This window comes from Lepidochelys olivacea (assembly GCF_965140295.1).
Source record: "Lepidochelys olivacea isolate rLepOli2 genome assembly, chromosome: 2".
In the NCBI taxonomy this organism is placed as follows: Eukaryota; Metazoa; Chordata; order Testudines; family Cheloniidae; genus Lepidochelys; species Lepidochelys olivacea.
The window spans coordinates 37,393,135-37,409,296 of record NC_140412.1 but is presented as its reverse complement, the minus strand read 5'-3'; the positions used below and the strand labels follow the sequence as shown (position 1 = coordinate 37,409,296).

At 39.9% G+C, this 16,162-nt stretch overlaps 1 protein-coding gene across 1 annotated transcript in view; it reads left to right on the top strand.

Annotated features, from left to right (window-relative positions):
- Positions 1-12,134, top strand: part of BAALC (BAALC binder of MAP3K1 and KLF4) — a 39,155-nt gene extending 27,021 nt beyond the window's left edge. Inside the window, exons 2-3 of the mRNA XM_084622010.1 lie at positions 7,348-7,517; positions 11,222-12,134. Of these exons, the coding sequence (XP_084478136.1) occupies positions 7,348-7,517; positions 11,222-11,332 (281 nt within the window). The 3' untranslated portion in view covers positions 11,333-12,134. The remainder of the gene's footprint in view (positions 1-7,347; positions 7,518-11,221) is intronic.
- Positions 12,135-16,162: the final 4,028 nt, after the last annotated feature.

The window sequence follows — 16,162 nt, the reverse complement described above, 5'->3', positions numbered from 1 at the left end:
TTTGTCAACAGAATCTTGTGCTCTAGCTTCCATTGCTAATGAATTGTTGTTCTGACTTCACACCAGTGTATATGAAGAGGAAAGTGAATACAATAAGTTCCTAAACTTGCAGTGGATGATGCTAGAATTTCCAAGAGTCTTTTTTTCTCTAGTCTTGTGAGTGTTTTATGCTTTGTTGTGTCTGGGTCTTCTGACACATAAGGTCTCACTCAGGGTTTGTTGTGGCTGCTTACAACATGGCTTCTTCAGCCTCCTGAGTTCTCAGACAGTTCTCCAGCAACTGTTGCTTCCAAACAGTTCCTCCCAGGAAACAGCATGCTGCCTGAAAGTGTCTTTCATATTGTTACAGCCGGCTCAGTAAATCACTCCCTTGTTGATGAACAAGGGTTCTAAAACAGTTTCTTACTTTTAGAAAAGCAAACATAATAGTGTCAGACTAAAATAAGGATAAAGCCTGCAGTACATCAATAGACCCCGATAATGGCAATGTAACTAATAACTGGGCTCAATGGAAAGAGAGAATGGAACTGATATTTGCAGTCCCAGATGCTGATAAGTGGTTAGTTTCAGATAAGTATTGGACAAAATGTCTAATCTCAGCAGAGTGTGGCACTTAAGCAGCAAATTAGCAGATACACAAATGAACCAAATCTACCATTTCCAGTGTTTATGGTTTTCCACAATCCCAAGAAAGATACATCTATTCCAATAAATCTGTTCCGTGAAAGACAGAAAGCGGCAGCACAATCAGCCGATGAATGGATAAAACAACTGTACCTAATAGTGCTACAGTAATACAAATCAATACAACTGTGCTTTTCATAATAGTACTAACACAATAAAATAGTATTGTTATGGGCTCAACCTCCAAATAGCTGCATGGTGAAAGTAGTGCAGGAGAATGAACCCACAGAAGAAAAAACTGATAACCTGTGGGTCATGGGACACTCCACTCATCACTGGAGCACCTCCTTCTGGCTGTATCTGGGAATTAGCTCTGCCAGTCTGATACCCTTCCTGCAGTTGCTCACGCCATCACTCTCTCAGCCTCTCTGTCTTGGGACTCAACTACTCTTGCTTCATGGCTTGGCCCTCCACCCAGGTCACTGTAGTCCTCACCTTCTGGGGTATCAAAGGACCCACAGTGCCAGGCATTCTTCCCTCTCGCTGCCTCTTAACGCCCGCTCCCCAGGGGCTGGTAGGGGAACCCAAGCCCACTCTCAACCCTGGGTTCCAGCCCAGGGATCCTATAACAAGCAGTCAAGGTCTGCACTGTCCTGAACCTTGCACCTGTCTCCCTCAGGTACTTCCTACCTTGCCTTCTCTCATCCTGAGAGTAAAGCCTCCTTCTACTCTCAGGTCCTGGGCTTATGCCGGCCCCTCTTGTTCCTGTCCAGCTAAGCTTCCTCTTTAATTAACTCTCTTTACTCCCTGGCTTCTCCTCCAGGTGCAGCCACTGTGCCACCTAGCTACCTTAACTCCTTCAGGCCTTGTGTGGGGTGGACACCCCATGACACCATATGTTTGAAATGTCCATATGTCCAAATACTTAACACTTAAAGCACTGTGCATCTTCAAAGACCTGTAGTAACACATGCTTACAACACCCCTGTGAGATAAATAAGTAAGTATCCTTATCTCTGTTTTCAGATGGGGAAACTGAAGCCGGGAGTAGAACCAATATACACAAGACCACACTAAGTCAGTACCAGAGTGGGGCATAGAACTTGGGAGTTCCTGGCTACCAAGCCTGCATTTGTTTCCATAGGCTATGCCATAAATACATAAACAGTTCTTGAGCCCTTGTTCCTAAATAACTAACTGGCTCCTCATGTCCCTTCCCACAAATCATCTGAGTGTGCAACAGTAGTCTAGAATCCTTTGTAACCCTGACCCATGCCAGGTGACTGGGACCAAGAAAAAAAGTATCATATGACTTTTAAAAACCAGCTTTATATCTGTGGATAATCTAAGCACTATACCCAGATGTACAGACACTCTTTTCCAAAACTATGTCTTATATAGTTTTTTTAACATTCGTTTTAATAAATTTTTTACTACTCTGCTGCACACCTTAGTCTGGAAAACAGCAGGGAGGTGTGAGATTTAAAATGTAACCTGCTTGAGTAGACTTCATGGAGGTGCAGGAGAGGAGATGTTTACTGCTGAATGAGGGGAGGTGTCAGTGCTGTGGAATAAGAATATAAGAGCTATCACACAGGATCAGAAGATGGTTCATCTTGCCCAGTATCTTTACTCCAACAGTGGCTCATACCAAAGGTTCAAGAAAGAAGAAACCTGAAGGGTTTCTTCAGGTATGTTGGCAACAAGAAGAAAGCCAAGGAATGTGTGGGCCCCTTACTGAATGAGGGAGGCAACCTAGTGACAGAGGATGTGGAAAAAGCTAATGTACTCAATGCTTTTTTTGCCTCTGTTTTCACTAACAAGGTCAGCTCCCAGACTGCTGCGCTGGGCATCACAAAATGGGGAAGAGATGGCCAGCCCTCTGTGGAGATAGAGGTGGTTAGGGACTATTTAGAAAAGCTGGACGTGCACAAGTCCATGGGGCCGGACGAGTTGCATCCGAGAGTGCTGAAGGAATTGGCGGCTGTGATTGCAGAGCCATTGGCCATTATCTTTGAAAACTCGTGGCGAACCGGGGAAGTCCCGGATGACTGGAAAAAGGCTAATGTAGTGCCAATCTTTAAAAAAGGGAAGAAGGAGGGTCCTGGAAACTACAGGCCAGTCAGCCTCACCTCAGTCCCTGGAAAAATCATGGAGCAGGTCCTCAAAGAATCAATCCTGAAGCACTTGCATGAGAGGAAAGTGATCAGGAACAGCCAGCATGGATTCACCAAGGGAAGGTCATGCCTGACTAATCTAATCGCCTTTTATGATGAGATTACTGGGTCTGTGGATGAAGGGAAAGCAGTGGATGTATTGTTTCTTGACTTTAGCAAAGCTTTTGACACGGTCTCCCACAGTATTCTTGTCAGCAAGTTAAGGAAGTATGGGCTGGATGAATGCACTATAAGGTGGGTAGAAAGCTGGCTAGATTGTCGGGCTCAACGGGTAGTGATCAATGGCTCCATATCTAGTTGGCAGCCGGTATCAAGTGGAGTACCCCAAGGGTCGGTCCTGGGGCCGGTTTTGTTCAATATCTTCATAAATGATCTGGAGGATGGTGTGGATTGCACTCTCAGCAAATTTGCGGATGATACTAAACTGGGAGGAGTGGTAGATACGCTGGAGGGGAGGGATAGGATACAGAAGGACCTAGACAAATTGGAGGATTGGGCCAAAAGAAATCTGATGAGGTTCAATAAGGATAAGTGCAGGGTCCTGCACTTAGGACGGAAGAACCCAATGCACAGCTACAGACTAGGGACCGAATGGCTAGGCAGCAGTTCTGCGGAAAAGGACCTAGGGGTGACAGTGGACGAGAAGCTGGATATGAGTCAGCAGTGTGCCCTTGTTGCCAAGAAGGCCAATGGCATTTTGGGATGTATAAGTAGGGGCATAGCGAGCAGATCGAGGGACGTGATCGTTCCCCTCTATTCGACATTGGTGAGGCCTCATCTGGAGTACTGTGTCCAGTTTTGGGCCCCACACTTCAAGAAGGATGTGGATAAATTGGAGAGAGTCCAGTGAAGCGCAACAAAAATGATTAGGGGACTGGAACACATGAGTTATGAGGAGAGGCTGAGGGAGCTGGGATTGTTTAGCCTGCAGAAGAGAAGAATGAGGGGGGATTTGATAGCTGCTTTCAACTACCTGAAAGGGGGTTCCAAAGAGGATGGCTCTAGACTGTTCTCAATGGTAGCAGATGACAGAACGAGGAGTAATGGTCTCAAGTTGCAGTGGGGGAGGTTTAGATTGGATATTAGGAAAAACTTTTTCACTAAGAGGGTGGTGAAACACTGGAATGCGTTACCTAGGGAGGTGGTAGAATCTCCTTCCTTAGAGGTTTTTAAGGTCAGGCTTGACAAAGCCCTGGCTGGGATGATTTAACTGGGAATTGGTCCTGCTTCGAGCAGGGGGTTGGACTAGATGACCTTCTGGGGTCCCTTCCAACCCTGATATTCTATGATTCTATGATTCTATGATTCACAGGGAGTGTACAGAACAGGGCAACTATGGAGTGATCCACCTCATCTTCCACTTCTGGGGGTTGGAAATGTAGGGTTGTTCTAAACATGGGGTTGTATCCTTGACCATCTTGGCTAATAGCCATTGATGGACTTATCCAGTTCTTTTATGAACCCAGTTATACTTCTGGTCATCACAGCATCCCATAGCAATGCATTCCCCAAGTTAGTTGTGTGTTGTATGAAAAGTATTTCCTCTTGTTTGTAATAAACCTGCTGCCTGTTAATTTCATCAGCTTTTTGTATTGTGTGAAAGGGTAAATAACACTTTTCTATTAACTTTTTCCACACCATTCATGATTTCATAGACTTCTATCATATCCCCCTTAGTCATCTCTTTTCTAAGATGAACCTCCCTAATCTTTTGAATCTCTCCTTGTATGGAAGCCCTTTAGCATCTTTGTTGCCCTTCCCTGAACTTTTCTCATCTCCACAATATCCTTTTTGAGAGAAGGGAACCATAACTGGTTCAAGGTGTGGGCGTACCAGGGATTTATTAGTGGCATTATGATATTTTCTGTCTTATTTTCTATCCCTTTCCTAATAGTTCCTAGCACACTGTTAGCCTTTTTGACCACTTGCACATTCAGAGGAAGTTTTCAGAGAACTGTCCTGGTGATGACTCCAAGATCTCTTTGTTGGTGGTAACAGCTAATTTAGAACCTATCATTGTAAATGTATATTGGAGATTATTTTTTCAAATGTGTATTACTTTGCACTTATCTATGTTGAACTTCGTATGCCATTTTGTTGCCCAGTCACTCCGTTTTGTGAGATCCCTCTGTAATTCCTCGCAATCTGCTTTGGATGTAACTATCTTGAATAATGTTGTGTTGTCTGCAAACTTTGCCACTTGATTGTTCGTTTCCCCTTTTCAGATCTTTAACAAATATGCCTAACAGCACAGGTCCCATTACAGATCCCTGTGGGGGCAGTCCACTGTTCACCTCTCTGAATGGTCAGTCTTAAAACTGACCATTTATTCCTCCTGCCCTTTGTTTCCTGTCTTTCAACTAGTTTCTGATCCATGAGAGGGCCTTCCCTCTTATCTCAATTGCTACGTAGTTTCCTTAAGAGCCTTTGATGAGGACCTCATCAAAGGCTTTCTCAAAATCCAAGTACAGTATACCGAGTGGATCACTCTTATCCACATACTTGTTGACTCCCTCAAAGAATTCTAAGAGACATGATTTCCCTTTACAAAATCTGTGTTGACTCTTCCCTGACAAATCATGTTTATCTATGTGTCTGATAATTCTGTTCTTTACTGTTGTGTCTATCACTTTGCCCCGTGAAGTCAGGCTCACGTGCCTGTAATTGCCAGGATCTCCTCTGAAGCTCTTTGTTAGAGGCAGATAAAGAGATGAGAGAAACATCAGTTTTTTCCTCTCACAGAAAATGACAACTTCCAAGCATTAAGGACTTTAAAACATATTTTTTACATAAAATGCAATATTGATGTTAAAAAAAAGCTAATTCCATTTTTTATTTGTCTGGACTTTTTTTTTTATTTTTATTTTTTTTCACCTTACAGTCCTACAGAGAAACTGGCACATGGAAGCTCTGTCACCATCTGTTGACAGTTTAGGAAACTGCAATAATATATTTTTATTCACATTTCTCACGCATTAAGTCACCTTCATCACTTTCAGCATCAAGACTGGAAATTTGGGTGGACCTTCTCTTGCAGTTTGGACAGCTGTTTTGGTATGTCCCCAGTTGCTATTTCCATCGTCTTTACTTTTCTCAGTCATTTCCTTTGGAAACCTGCTACTGAAAATTCTTTCTATTGATCAGGCAGCTTTTCCTGCCAGGTGTATTCCCTGCAGATTTCTGGGCGAGAATACAGAGCTACTTCTCTTTCATTTGTTGTGTCCTTAATGCTACACTTGTATTCATATCTGATTTATGAGAATGGGTTTGGTGATGCAATGCACAGTTCAAACAGCAATAAATGTTTTCCGTATAGTTCCTCTTCACATTTATTTCCCCTTTGTATCTATATACACACCCTTACTTCTCCATCCAGTGATCACAGCACTTGTACAGCCATAAAATAAGATTATACATTTTTTCTGTTGGCATGTAAACAAGCCTCTTTATAAATAGAATTTGTTAAGTATTTTTGAACAACGAAAGCTACAGTAACCAAAGTGACACATCCAGCCTTGTTCTTTTTTTCATTGTTGTTATAACTTTGGCCAGATCCACAACTCAGATTTGAGACCCAGAATTACAACTAGAAGTTTAATGAAGTAGGCTTATTGTAAATGATAGCTTAGTTCAGTTAATGCAATAAGATGAGGAAACTTTTTTAGGCTCACCCATATCATATTGCTCTATGTTTGCCTTGCAGTACATTCAACCAGAGCTGAAAAAAAATTATTCCTTAATAATTTGACTATTGATGGACACAATGTTTTGATAAAATATGTTTTTTGTGTCTATTATGCAACAAGTCCTCATAAAAATTAAGGGTACCCTTCTAAATAAAAATCATATTTTTATCAGAATATTTCTTACCTACCATTTTTATAAGTAACCCCTAAGATTACTAAGGTTAGAAGGAATTCAAGGGGAGAGGTGTCTCTAGTTATTTTCCAGTGTCTTCCTTTGTATGAATTTGATCGTACTTTCTATGCAGTCAGTGTCACTGTTTCCTTGTATAGTCAGTTAGGCCATGATCCTCCAAGCCGCTCTGCATTGGCAAACTCCTGTACCCATGAAGTCAACAGGCCTCTGAGGTAGAGAAAAGGTCTGCTCATGTTCAGTGGCTTACAGGACCTGGGCCCACCATAACTCATATCCCATTTTGTTTGTGTAGGACAATGACAGGAGAGGCATTTTTAAGACAGGGAAATGTGAAGGTAAAAATCACAAAAATAGGCAGGAGACACAGAGGCAACTTTACTATCTGAAATTTACTTTTAATTCCTTGTTTTATATAAACTAGGTTTCAAGTTGACAGTGTTCTAGGGTGACCAGACAGCGAATGTGAAAAATCGGGCGGGGGTGGGGGGTAACAGGAGCCTATATAAGAAAAAGACCCAAAAATCGGGACTGTCCCTATAAAATTGGGACATCTGGTCACCCTACAGTGTTCTTTAGTTAAAAGTTACAAAATAGTGATACAATGTAAGGGAACAATGACCATTAGTGTCAAATGTTGTTGGAATGTGATTTCATGTGTTCTTATTAGGTATGCTGGAGGATGAAAAGTCAACTCAGACCTGTGTTACCATGTCCTCGACTGCAAGTGGAATAATTAATACTGAGAAGAAAACTAACTGTGGTACTCAATGCACAAAACCTGCAGTCCATCCCTCTGGAACGATGACACAGAAACACAATAACTTCAGAACAGCAGAGGTAGGTTTATAATTATGTTCTGTGACTCTCAGGACTAGCTTCAATGGAACTACAATTATTTTTGTGACAATTCTCCATTTTACAGTCAAACCCCATTTAGCATCTTGAAATACAATAAAATACGTACACTGCAGCCACAGCATATTGCATGAGAAGCTGCAGATCTGGGCAGAGGCAGACTTTGAATCTACGTCTTCTGACTGATGATTAAGTGCTGACAAGGGACAGACCCAAAGGCCCCTACCCAACTGCACAGTAGGATCATCAGACAGGTTCTCTCAAACATTTACCTCTGGGATGGGAGAACAAGCATGGGAAATTTGAGCCCAAAAGGAATTTGTCTGAGAAAATAGACAGCAACTGGAAAAGGGAGTTTAGAATGGAAGCCAGATCTCAATCTTACCTCTAATGTTCATTAATAGCAAACACAATAGTATGTGTGTGTTTATTTTAAACCTCCTTGTACTGTATTATTCATCCTTCATTGCTTCTGCAGCATGGAAATATTTCCCCTGTGACCTACACCCAGTTGTGTCTTTCCATTTAAGTATTGCAGTAGCAGGAGTACAGGGACACATTCCACGTCAACATGACTTCAAGAGCCATAGGGGGATTGCCGAAAATGAAAAAGTGCAAATGCTTGTCATAATCATGAGTCCATTGAGAAATTTAATCAGTCAAATTGAATATGGTGTAACAGAATCAATGTAATTATAAAATCCAATTTGTAAGAGACTTGGCAGCATTTCAGAATTAGATTCTACAAATGATAGCTCTAATCTATTATTCTTATTTTTTTAGCAACAAGAATACAAACATTTTAAGAAGAGCTCTGTGTAAGCTCGAAAGCTTGTCTCTCTCACCAACAGAAGTTGGTCCAGTAAAAGATATTATCCCACTCTTCTTGTCTTTCATTTTATTTGGTGTTACTAGAGATGATGGACCAATTCCTGCAATCCTTAAATCATGTTACCATTGACTGCAATGGGGCTACTCACATGAGTATGGATTACTTAATTGGGCCCTCTATCATTGGCTTGGAATGCATTCTTCCAACTTTTTCTGTCAAACAAAGATGCATGCAATCAATTATTATATCCATGTGCACAGAGAACTTGGTTGACACAAAGTCAAATCTTGGTTATGTGATTTATGTGAGTACTCTCACTGACTTCACTTTGCCTTCTATCTTTATTGGGAGGCAGTGTTGCCTAGTGCACAGCACACAGGACTGGGGCTCAGGAGACCCGGGTTATATTGCTGGGTCTGCCAATAGCCTGGTGGGTGACCCTGGGGAAGTCACTTGTTCGTGCTGTGCCTCAGTTTCCCAATCTGTAAAATGGGAATAAAGCTCTTTGAGATCTACTGATGACAAGTGCTATCTATTTATCTATATAGCTATCTAAACTAGGTATTATTATTTATTACAATATCTATTCCTCCGTTGTCTTGCTGAATCAAACTGTAGTGCCAGCAAAGGTGTATGTCAGTAAGGTGAAAAGGATATGGGCCTAAAAGAAATTGATAATAAAAACAATTCATAAAATAATGAAGGAAATATAACGGTTGGACACTCAAGGGGTTAATGTTGGGTCCAGGATTATTGACTATATTGTATGAAAGATCTGACGGAGGAGGTGCACTGGGAGTTGAAGTTTGCTGACTGACATTAAATTATTTTGATTAACAAAATCTGTGGAGAACTGTGAGAAACACCAGATCGATATGAACACTTTGGATCATTAGGCAGCACAATGGCAGATGTAATTCAACTTCCATAAATATAATGTACATTGGCAAATGTAGGGGCCCAATTCTGCCCTTAGTTGCAGGGGTGTAACTCCCACTGGCTTCAGTGGGAGTTACACTTGTGGAAGTGAAGGCAGCATTGGCTCTGTAATCTAGATAATCTGCAGGAAAAAGATTTCAGATCCATTGTGAATGGCTAATGAAATGTTTGCCAGGTACATAGCAACATTTGAAAAGGCAAATAAGTGAATTAAAATAGAGAGATAATATTATAAGACCATTTCAAACACTGGTGTGCACTCATTTATCTTGTCCAGATATGGTTAGCACACTTTAAGAAAGGTAGAGTGAGGACTGGGAAGGTCCAGAGAAGGCATGTATAGATATAAACTGTGCAATAATTATTTAGTCCGGAAAGGCAGAAAAAGACTTGAATGAATTATTAAAATTATCAAGGGGAGATTGAAGATTTCACAAGAAGGAGGCAATCATTCAAAATAAAGGGCAGTAAATTTTAGATAATTACAATAAATATAACTTTAGATAGTGTACAGTCAGCCTGTTGAATCGACTACTGCAGTAGGTCACTGAGGCAATTACTATCGCTAGATTTCTAAAAGGTAAATCTTTATTTTGCATGGGGACTATATATACTGTACATGTCCCCAATATGCACTGTATTCAAAGCTAAACTTGAGGAAAAACATAGCTTCTCCTGTTAAAATAATCAGATTAATATGTATGAGCAGAGGTTAATGGCGAAGGAGAGTTCACATCTGTAAGGGACATATGCCTCACCTTTCCTTGTTCGCCACAGAAACTGCTCAGACTCTCTTCTTTTAGTGTCCACTCCATATTATTTATTCAAGTCCCTTCAACCAACACCTGTACAGTTCAGTACAACAATTCTAATTCCTGTAGCTCTATTACCATCAGACCCCTGTTCATCAGGGCCCTGGAAGGAAAAGAGATCTCCCTTCCTTGGGATCTTCTTCAGTTTGGGCACAGCTGCCCTGCCCCAATAACACTTCCTTCCTGCCTTTTATCAAGTTAGTCATCTGATGAGCCAATTAGTTCCTTAACTCACCCAGTTTCCCTTCTGATTAGCTAATTTCTCCCTATTTCCTCAATCAATGACTGCTGGGGAAACTAACTGAGACAACAGTGATCAGAGTGCTGTCCCATCTATTAGGCCTCAGCACTCTGTCACAACCTCATTTTAAAATGGACCATCTGAGCTATTATTTACATGATGGCACATACATTCTGGGACAAATCCTCCTGGCTCTACTTGCCCCAGGTTAGCCCACAGGGTAAAAAGGATTTGGCCCTCTATTTCCTGTATTTCACAATAGCCACAGGACAATATATTGCATTATGAATTTTGCTTCAGGGAGTAAATAGCCAGGGCTACATCACTACATCTTGTTTTAAACAGAACTGCCCAGGGACTTCTTGATGATTACTAAGAATAGAGTAATTCAGAAGGAAGCAACACATCTCCTACATCACAGTGATAGAACACCCCAGTTTCTCATGACATTTTTTATATATTTACTTAAGTGGAGATCAAGCAAAGTGTCGGAGAAATTGTGCTGGTTTTGAGTAACAAGTGTATGGGTTTTCTTCTTGTACAAAACTTTTTCAATCTGTGTACAGAGGTGCATGCATAGCAGTGTTAATGGCGGTCAAAATGATTTATTGGCCTGGTCCAATGCCCACTGGCATCTATGGGAGTCTTTCCCTTGATGTCAACAGGCTTTGGATGAGGCCGGATAGATATCTATTGTGATTAACTAAAAAATTTACCCCAAATCACTAAAATGGGTGGAGAACACTTGGTTTTTCTGTGTATTTAGCATATTTATTTTGACAAACCTCTGATAGCTGTTGTAAATGTCTCACAATTTGCTGCCAATGTCAAACTCATGATATTGTTTTAAACTTTTTAACAGGCTAAATGGGACACCAAGAAAATGCCCACAAAAGAAGGCACCATTAATGTTACAAAAAGCATCAGACAAATTGACAGCGACAGAAGAATCAGAAAGAACTGTGTCAATTAAAGGAGTAAAGCAAAAGTGAAGATGGACCTGACAATACTTTGCTGCACTTTAACTGTGACTGATCACTTAAGATTTGAAGATCTCAAGGTGTTCTGTGTTGAATGCAATGGGCAGCGGCTGCTGAGTGCCTTGAGAAACGTTGTCTTAACTAGCAGTAAATAGCTGCAAACACTGTTGGATGTTCAGACATGTATTTATCTATTGCAATGACACTGTACAAAAATATAACAAAATATGTACCATTTTTTCTCCAAATCCTATGCTATCTAATTGTAGATTTTCTATGCTGCATTGCTGTTAGGATGAGATTGGACAATTAGAGCTGCAGTTCATCTCACTTTAAAACAGAGAAAGAATAACTAATCTGTGTTATTAGTAAGTAGCCTGAAATGTGTTACTTTCTGTTTTACAAAGTTAAAGATCTGACTTTCATAAAAACTCAAACCCAGATATCTCAGAAGTAAAGAAACACAAATGGCTTCCAATTTTTGACTATATACGTGATCCATGAGTCATATTGTCTTCTGGTTAAATTACCTTGTTTTAAGTTAGTTTCTATAGCAGAAGAGTTTAGGTCTTGAAAGCAATAATACTCATGTTGTTTTCAGTCTAATGAATCTGAAGTACCCAGTTTAAGCTCATAGGTAGTGTTCAGTTTACATTCTGTCTTGGCTCTTGCTCAATTCTCCCTTCAGAAAGTCCAAACTGAGAACTGTTTTACAAGAGTTTGTAAGACACCCTTCACTTTCCAACTTTATATATAAATAATCAGACTTTCCCAAATAATTTCTTAATGCTGACAACTGCAAGAAGATGATCTTTATTTGATAATTAAATTTAATTTAATTTGGCTATATATTCTTGTTCTTCCAATATATAGAAATGGGCAGAACATACATTTTAATTGCATTATATTGTGTCACTGTTCTGTATATTTATCATAAGTATATTCCCAAGAAATCAATGTAAACTTTTGTACGGACCACTAATTAATACAAGACCCTGTTAACAACAAAGTCATGAGTTTGATATAAACCCACTGTGGTTTTGAATTTGGACTTTCATGGAGATAAGAGCAGTAGAATCATTTGACTTACCCATTATACACCTATGAGCATCTTTAAGGTGTCATTTACAGTAACTATTCAGCTACCATTAACGCTCATGACTTATAATAGGTGGAAGTGGGCAGAAACTGATCTATGTCTGAGCTGCATGAGGTGCTTCTTTTTTATAGACACAACCATAAATAGATTCCTGGAACAGCACCCTAATGTATTCCACATGAGAATTCTTTTAAGAAATCAACATCAGGTTTATGAGTATTTATTACTTTACTTGGAATACAGCAAATATATGCAGCAAAGAATTGTTTAAATAAGTAATTGTTTTTATAATTCTTACACAAAGACAAAGTAAAGTCCAGTCTTTGCCAGAAATATTTTGCATGCAGTAGAGTTTGTATAGTTTTAAAACCATTTATAATACGTAGATTTTCAAAGGAGGGGGCCAAAGATCCCATTCTTAGCAATTCTAATTTTTTTACCTGAGCTGTGCATTTATGTACAGTAACGAAGCAGCATTGAAAGTTGAGTGGAGTAGGTGAAAACAGCTGCTACCCACATTTATCTCACCTACTTAATGGAACCTGCCAACTTGCTGCACCTCTTAGACTCGCTCCGTAAAATAAGCAGTGGCTGTTCAATATTCTTCCTTAGCAATGGGTGGCCATTGTCGTCTTTGGCAGTATACAAATCTAACGGAAAATACAAATTAATGATTCTGTGTTATTTATGTAGAGCATAAAGTATAGATGGTATTGTCCATGGACAGCTGTGCCAAACCAATAACATTCTTGACCCACAGGGCTTACAGTCAGAGACAATACAGTACAATCCAGCAAAGAAGCAGTGGGTGGCCCATGTAGCCAGGATGCATCAGGGAACAAATAGATTTTAGAGTGTCTTTTGAAGAAGAGAGAGGTTGCTTTACATACGTTTGCTGGGAGGCTGTTCCACTGGTAGGGCGGTATGGAAGAAGGTAAGGAGTGGGGCATGAGCAAAGGAGACAAAGTGGGCAGAAGGAGTTCAGGTAAGAGATAATTTGTAAACTAATAATTTCAATGGAAACATTGCTTTTGTTATTTTGATTTTTTTTTAAGTTTTTATAGTTTGTGTTAACCAAACTCAGAAACTGAAGATCTACTGTCCAATAATGTAAACTGAATTCAGAGGAACTTTTTGTATTAAATAACTGGAGATACTCATAGTACTACAATTTAAATGTGTAACTTACTAATGATTAAACCCAGTGTAACAGGAAAAGACATGGAAAAGAAAGGCTGCAATCTAGGTGTTGTGTGAAGATCCTACCACAAGCATTACCTGACTTTTGTGACCCTTGTATACATACTGGGAAAGTGCTATGTGTAAACTGTTCCACACATCTTTTTCTCTAGAGATGGGCCCAAACTAAAATATTTGATCCAAACACCCATGAATTTTATGGCTTTTGAAATCCAGATTCAAATTCTGTGTCTTGTGCCAATCACTAAGTTATGACTGTTTGATAAAGGCCTATGGAAAAAAACCTATTTCTCTAAAGGCTGGATACCCTTTGGATCATACACTCTTATGGTTATTACTTAGAAAGACAACTACTATAAACGCTCAAATGGGGGTCTCAGAAATCTTCATTCAGTCCATGTGTGACTTTCAAATGGTATAAGGTAGTAGATTACAGCCCCTAACAGTCCATTCACTTTCTGACAATGTGAGTTGAGCTGAACTCTGTGAGATGCTTTGTTTTTAACTGCTTTATTTTACACCACCTACATAGTATGATAGGATTTTTGTTGATGGGAGAAGAGAAAGCAGTCTACTAGATACATTGTTCCTGGTAGGGAAGTTTAAAGTATCAGATGGAGGAATTTTGCCTCTGTTCTGAATGCCCAGGATTGGATCCATCTGCCTATATTCTGTCATGCAAAAGCAGGTTGCATATTTTCTATAGATGAAAGAGTGAAAGTCAAACCATTTTACCAATGGTTCATTCAGCAGATTATTCAGTCTGTCAAGAAACTGTGAAAGAAAATAATTAATATCTAGTCTATTAGTCTATTAATCTCTCCTCATACAGAAGCCTTTCCATACCCCTAATCATTTTTGTTGCCATTTTCTGAACCTTTTCCAATTCCAATATATCTTTTTTGAGATGTGGCGACCACACATGCACACTAGTCAAGAGGTGGGCGTACCATGGATTTATATAGAGGCAACATGATATTTTTTGTCCTATTATCTATCCCTTTCTTAATTATTCCCAGCATTCTGTTGGCTTTTTTGACTGCTTCTGCACATTGACTAGATGTTTTCAGAGAACTATCCACAATGACTCCAAGATCTCTTTCCTGAGTAGTAACAGCTTATTTAGACCCAATCTATATGTATAGTTCGGATTATGCTTTCCAATGTGCATTACTTTGCATTTATCAACAATAAATTTCATCTGCCATTTTTGTTTCATTTGACAGAAGCACATGGGGTTAGTCTGTGTCTAAGGAATTGTATCGAGGTTATCCCCTTGAATTTTTCATTGCTGTTCTTTAGAAGAGGTACAAAAGCATATTCAGTCAGGCGTGTGACAGCAACAGTGGCCAAACTCAGCATGGTTCTGTCACAAGAGACTTGCAGTCACAGAGCTCATAAAATAAATTTACATACATTACTGCTTAGAAACTGTATAGGGAAGAGAATCCAAATTTGCCCAATCTGTAATTAAAACAACCTTAATGGTTAAAGTGCAACTAGATGCAATGCAAAATTAGGTGACATTCATGAAGTGCACGGTTCTATATCCTTTGAAGGAATTTCAGCAGGTGCATATTGAGAAACCCACTTGAGACGAAGTTGATGAAAGGCACCAGACTTCTAGTTTTTGATCTTTGCAAACCTTTAACATTACGGTAAAATTACAGCCAGTCAGGTCAGTTTTGGCCTCTGAGTGAGCAATTCTCTACATTGGGATTAAAAGCTTCTCTTGATTTTGAAGAACTGGTGGTTATAAGTCCTCTCCAGAAGCTATTCATTTATGAATGGGTCTGTTTCTCTGGACCGGCGAGTGACTGGCATACTGTCTATGCATGTGTATAGACCAGGGTAGTGAATAGGCAGACCATGTGCCAAATCCAGACCACCAGATGCTTTTGAATGGACCATGAAATCTTTGTATTTACTTATCATTATTTATTTTTTTAAATTATTTTCTCTGGAGTCTGGACCTTCACTATACCTTGACCAAGAAATTTGGACCTTGACAAAAAATAATTGACTATCTCTGGTATAGACAACGTAACATGTGACCTGAGCCTTGCTGTGACTACCACCAGCCATATAAGACTCTGGGTGCAGACGGTGAATCCAAAGGAAGAGTCTTGTACAGGCACTGTAAGATCTCAAACCCAAATACTCTGTCTTTGTCAAGCTGAGGATTATGTTGGTTTGGAGGAAAATTTATCAACGTTTCCTTGGAAGTTTCTGCTCCAGATTTTTCCCTCTACTAGGGCAATCGTCCATTGGATATCTTGGTGTTGGTAGCAATCAATGGGTTGCTATGCTGGCTTCGACAGTGAGGTTTGCAATCCCAGTAATTTCTCCAATGTTTCTTCCAGTAGCTCCTCATCAGCAAATTTGCACACAGACAAGCTAATCATTTAGGATGAGCAATGCATATCCATGGGTGTAACATGGCTTCCTTGTAGTCACCAAGTTGGAATCCATTGCTCACAAATCACATCAAGGTTTTCACCAGGACGGAACCCAAGACACCTCA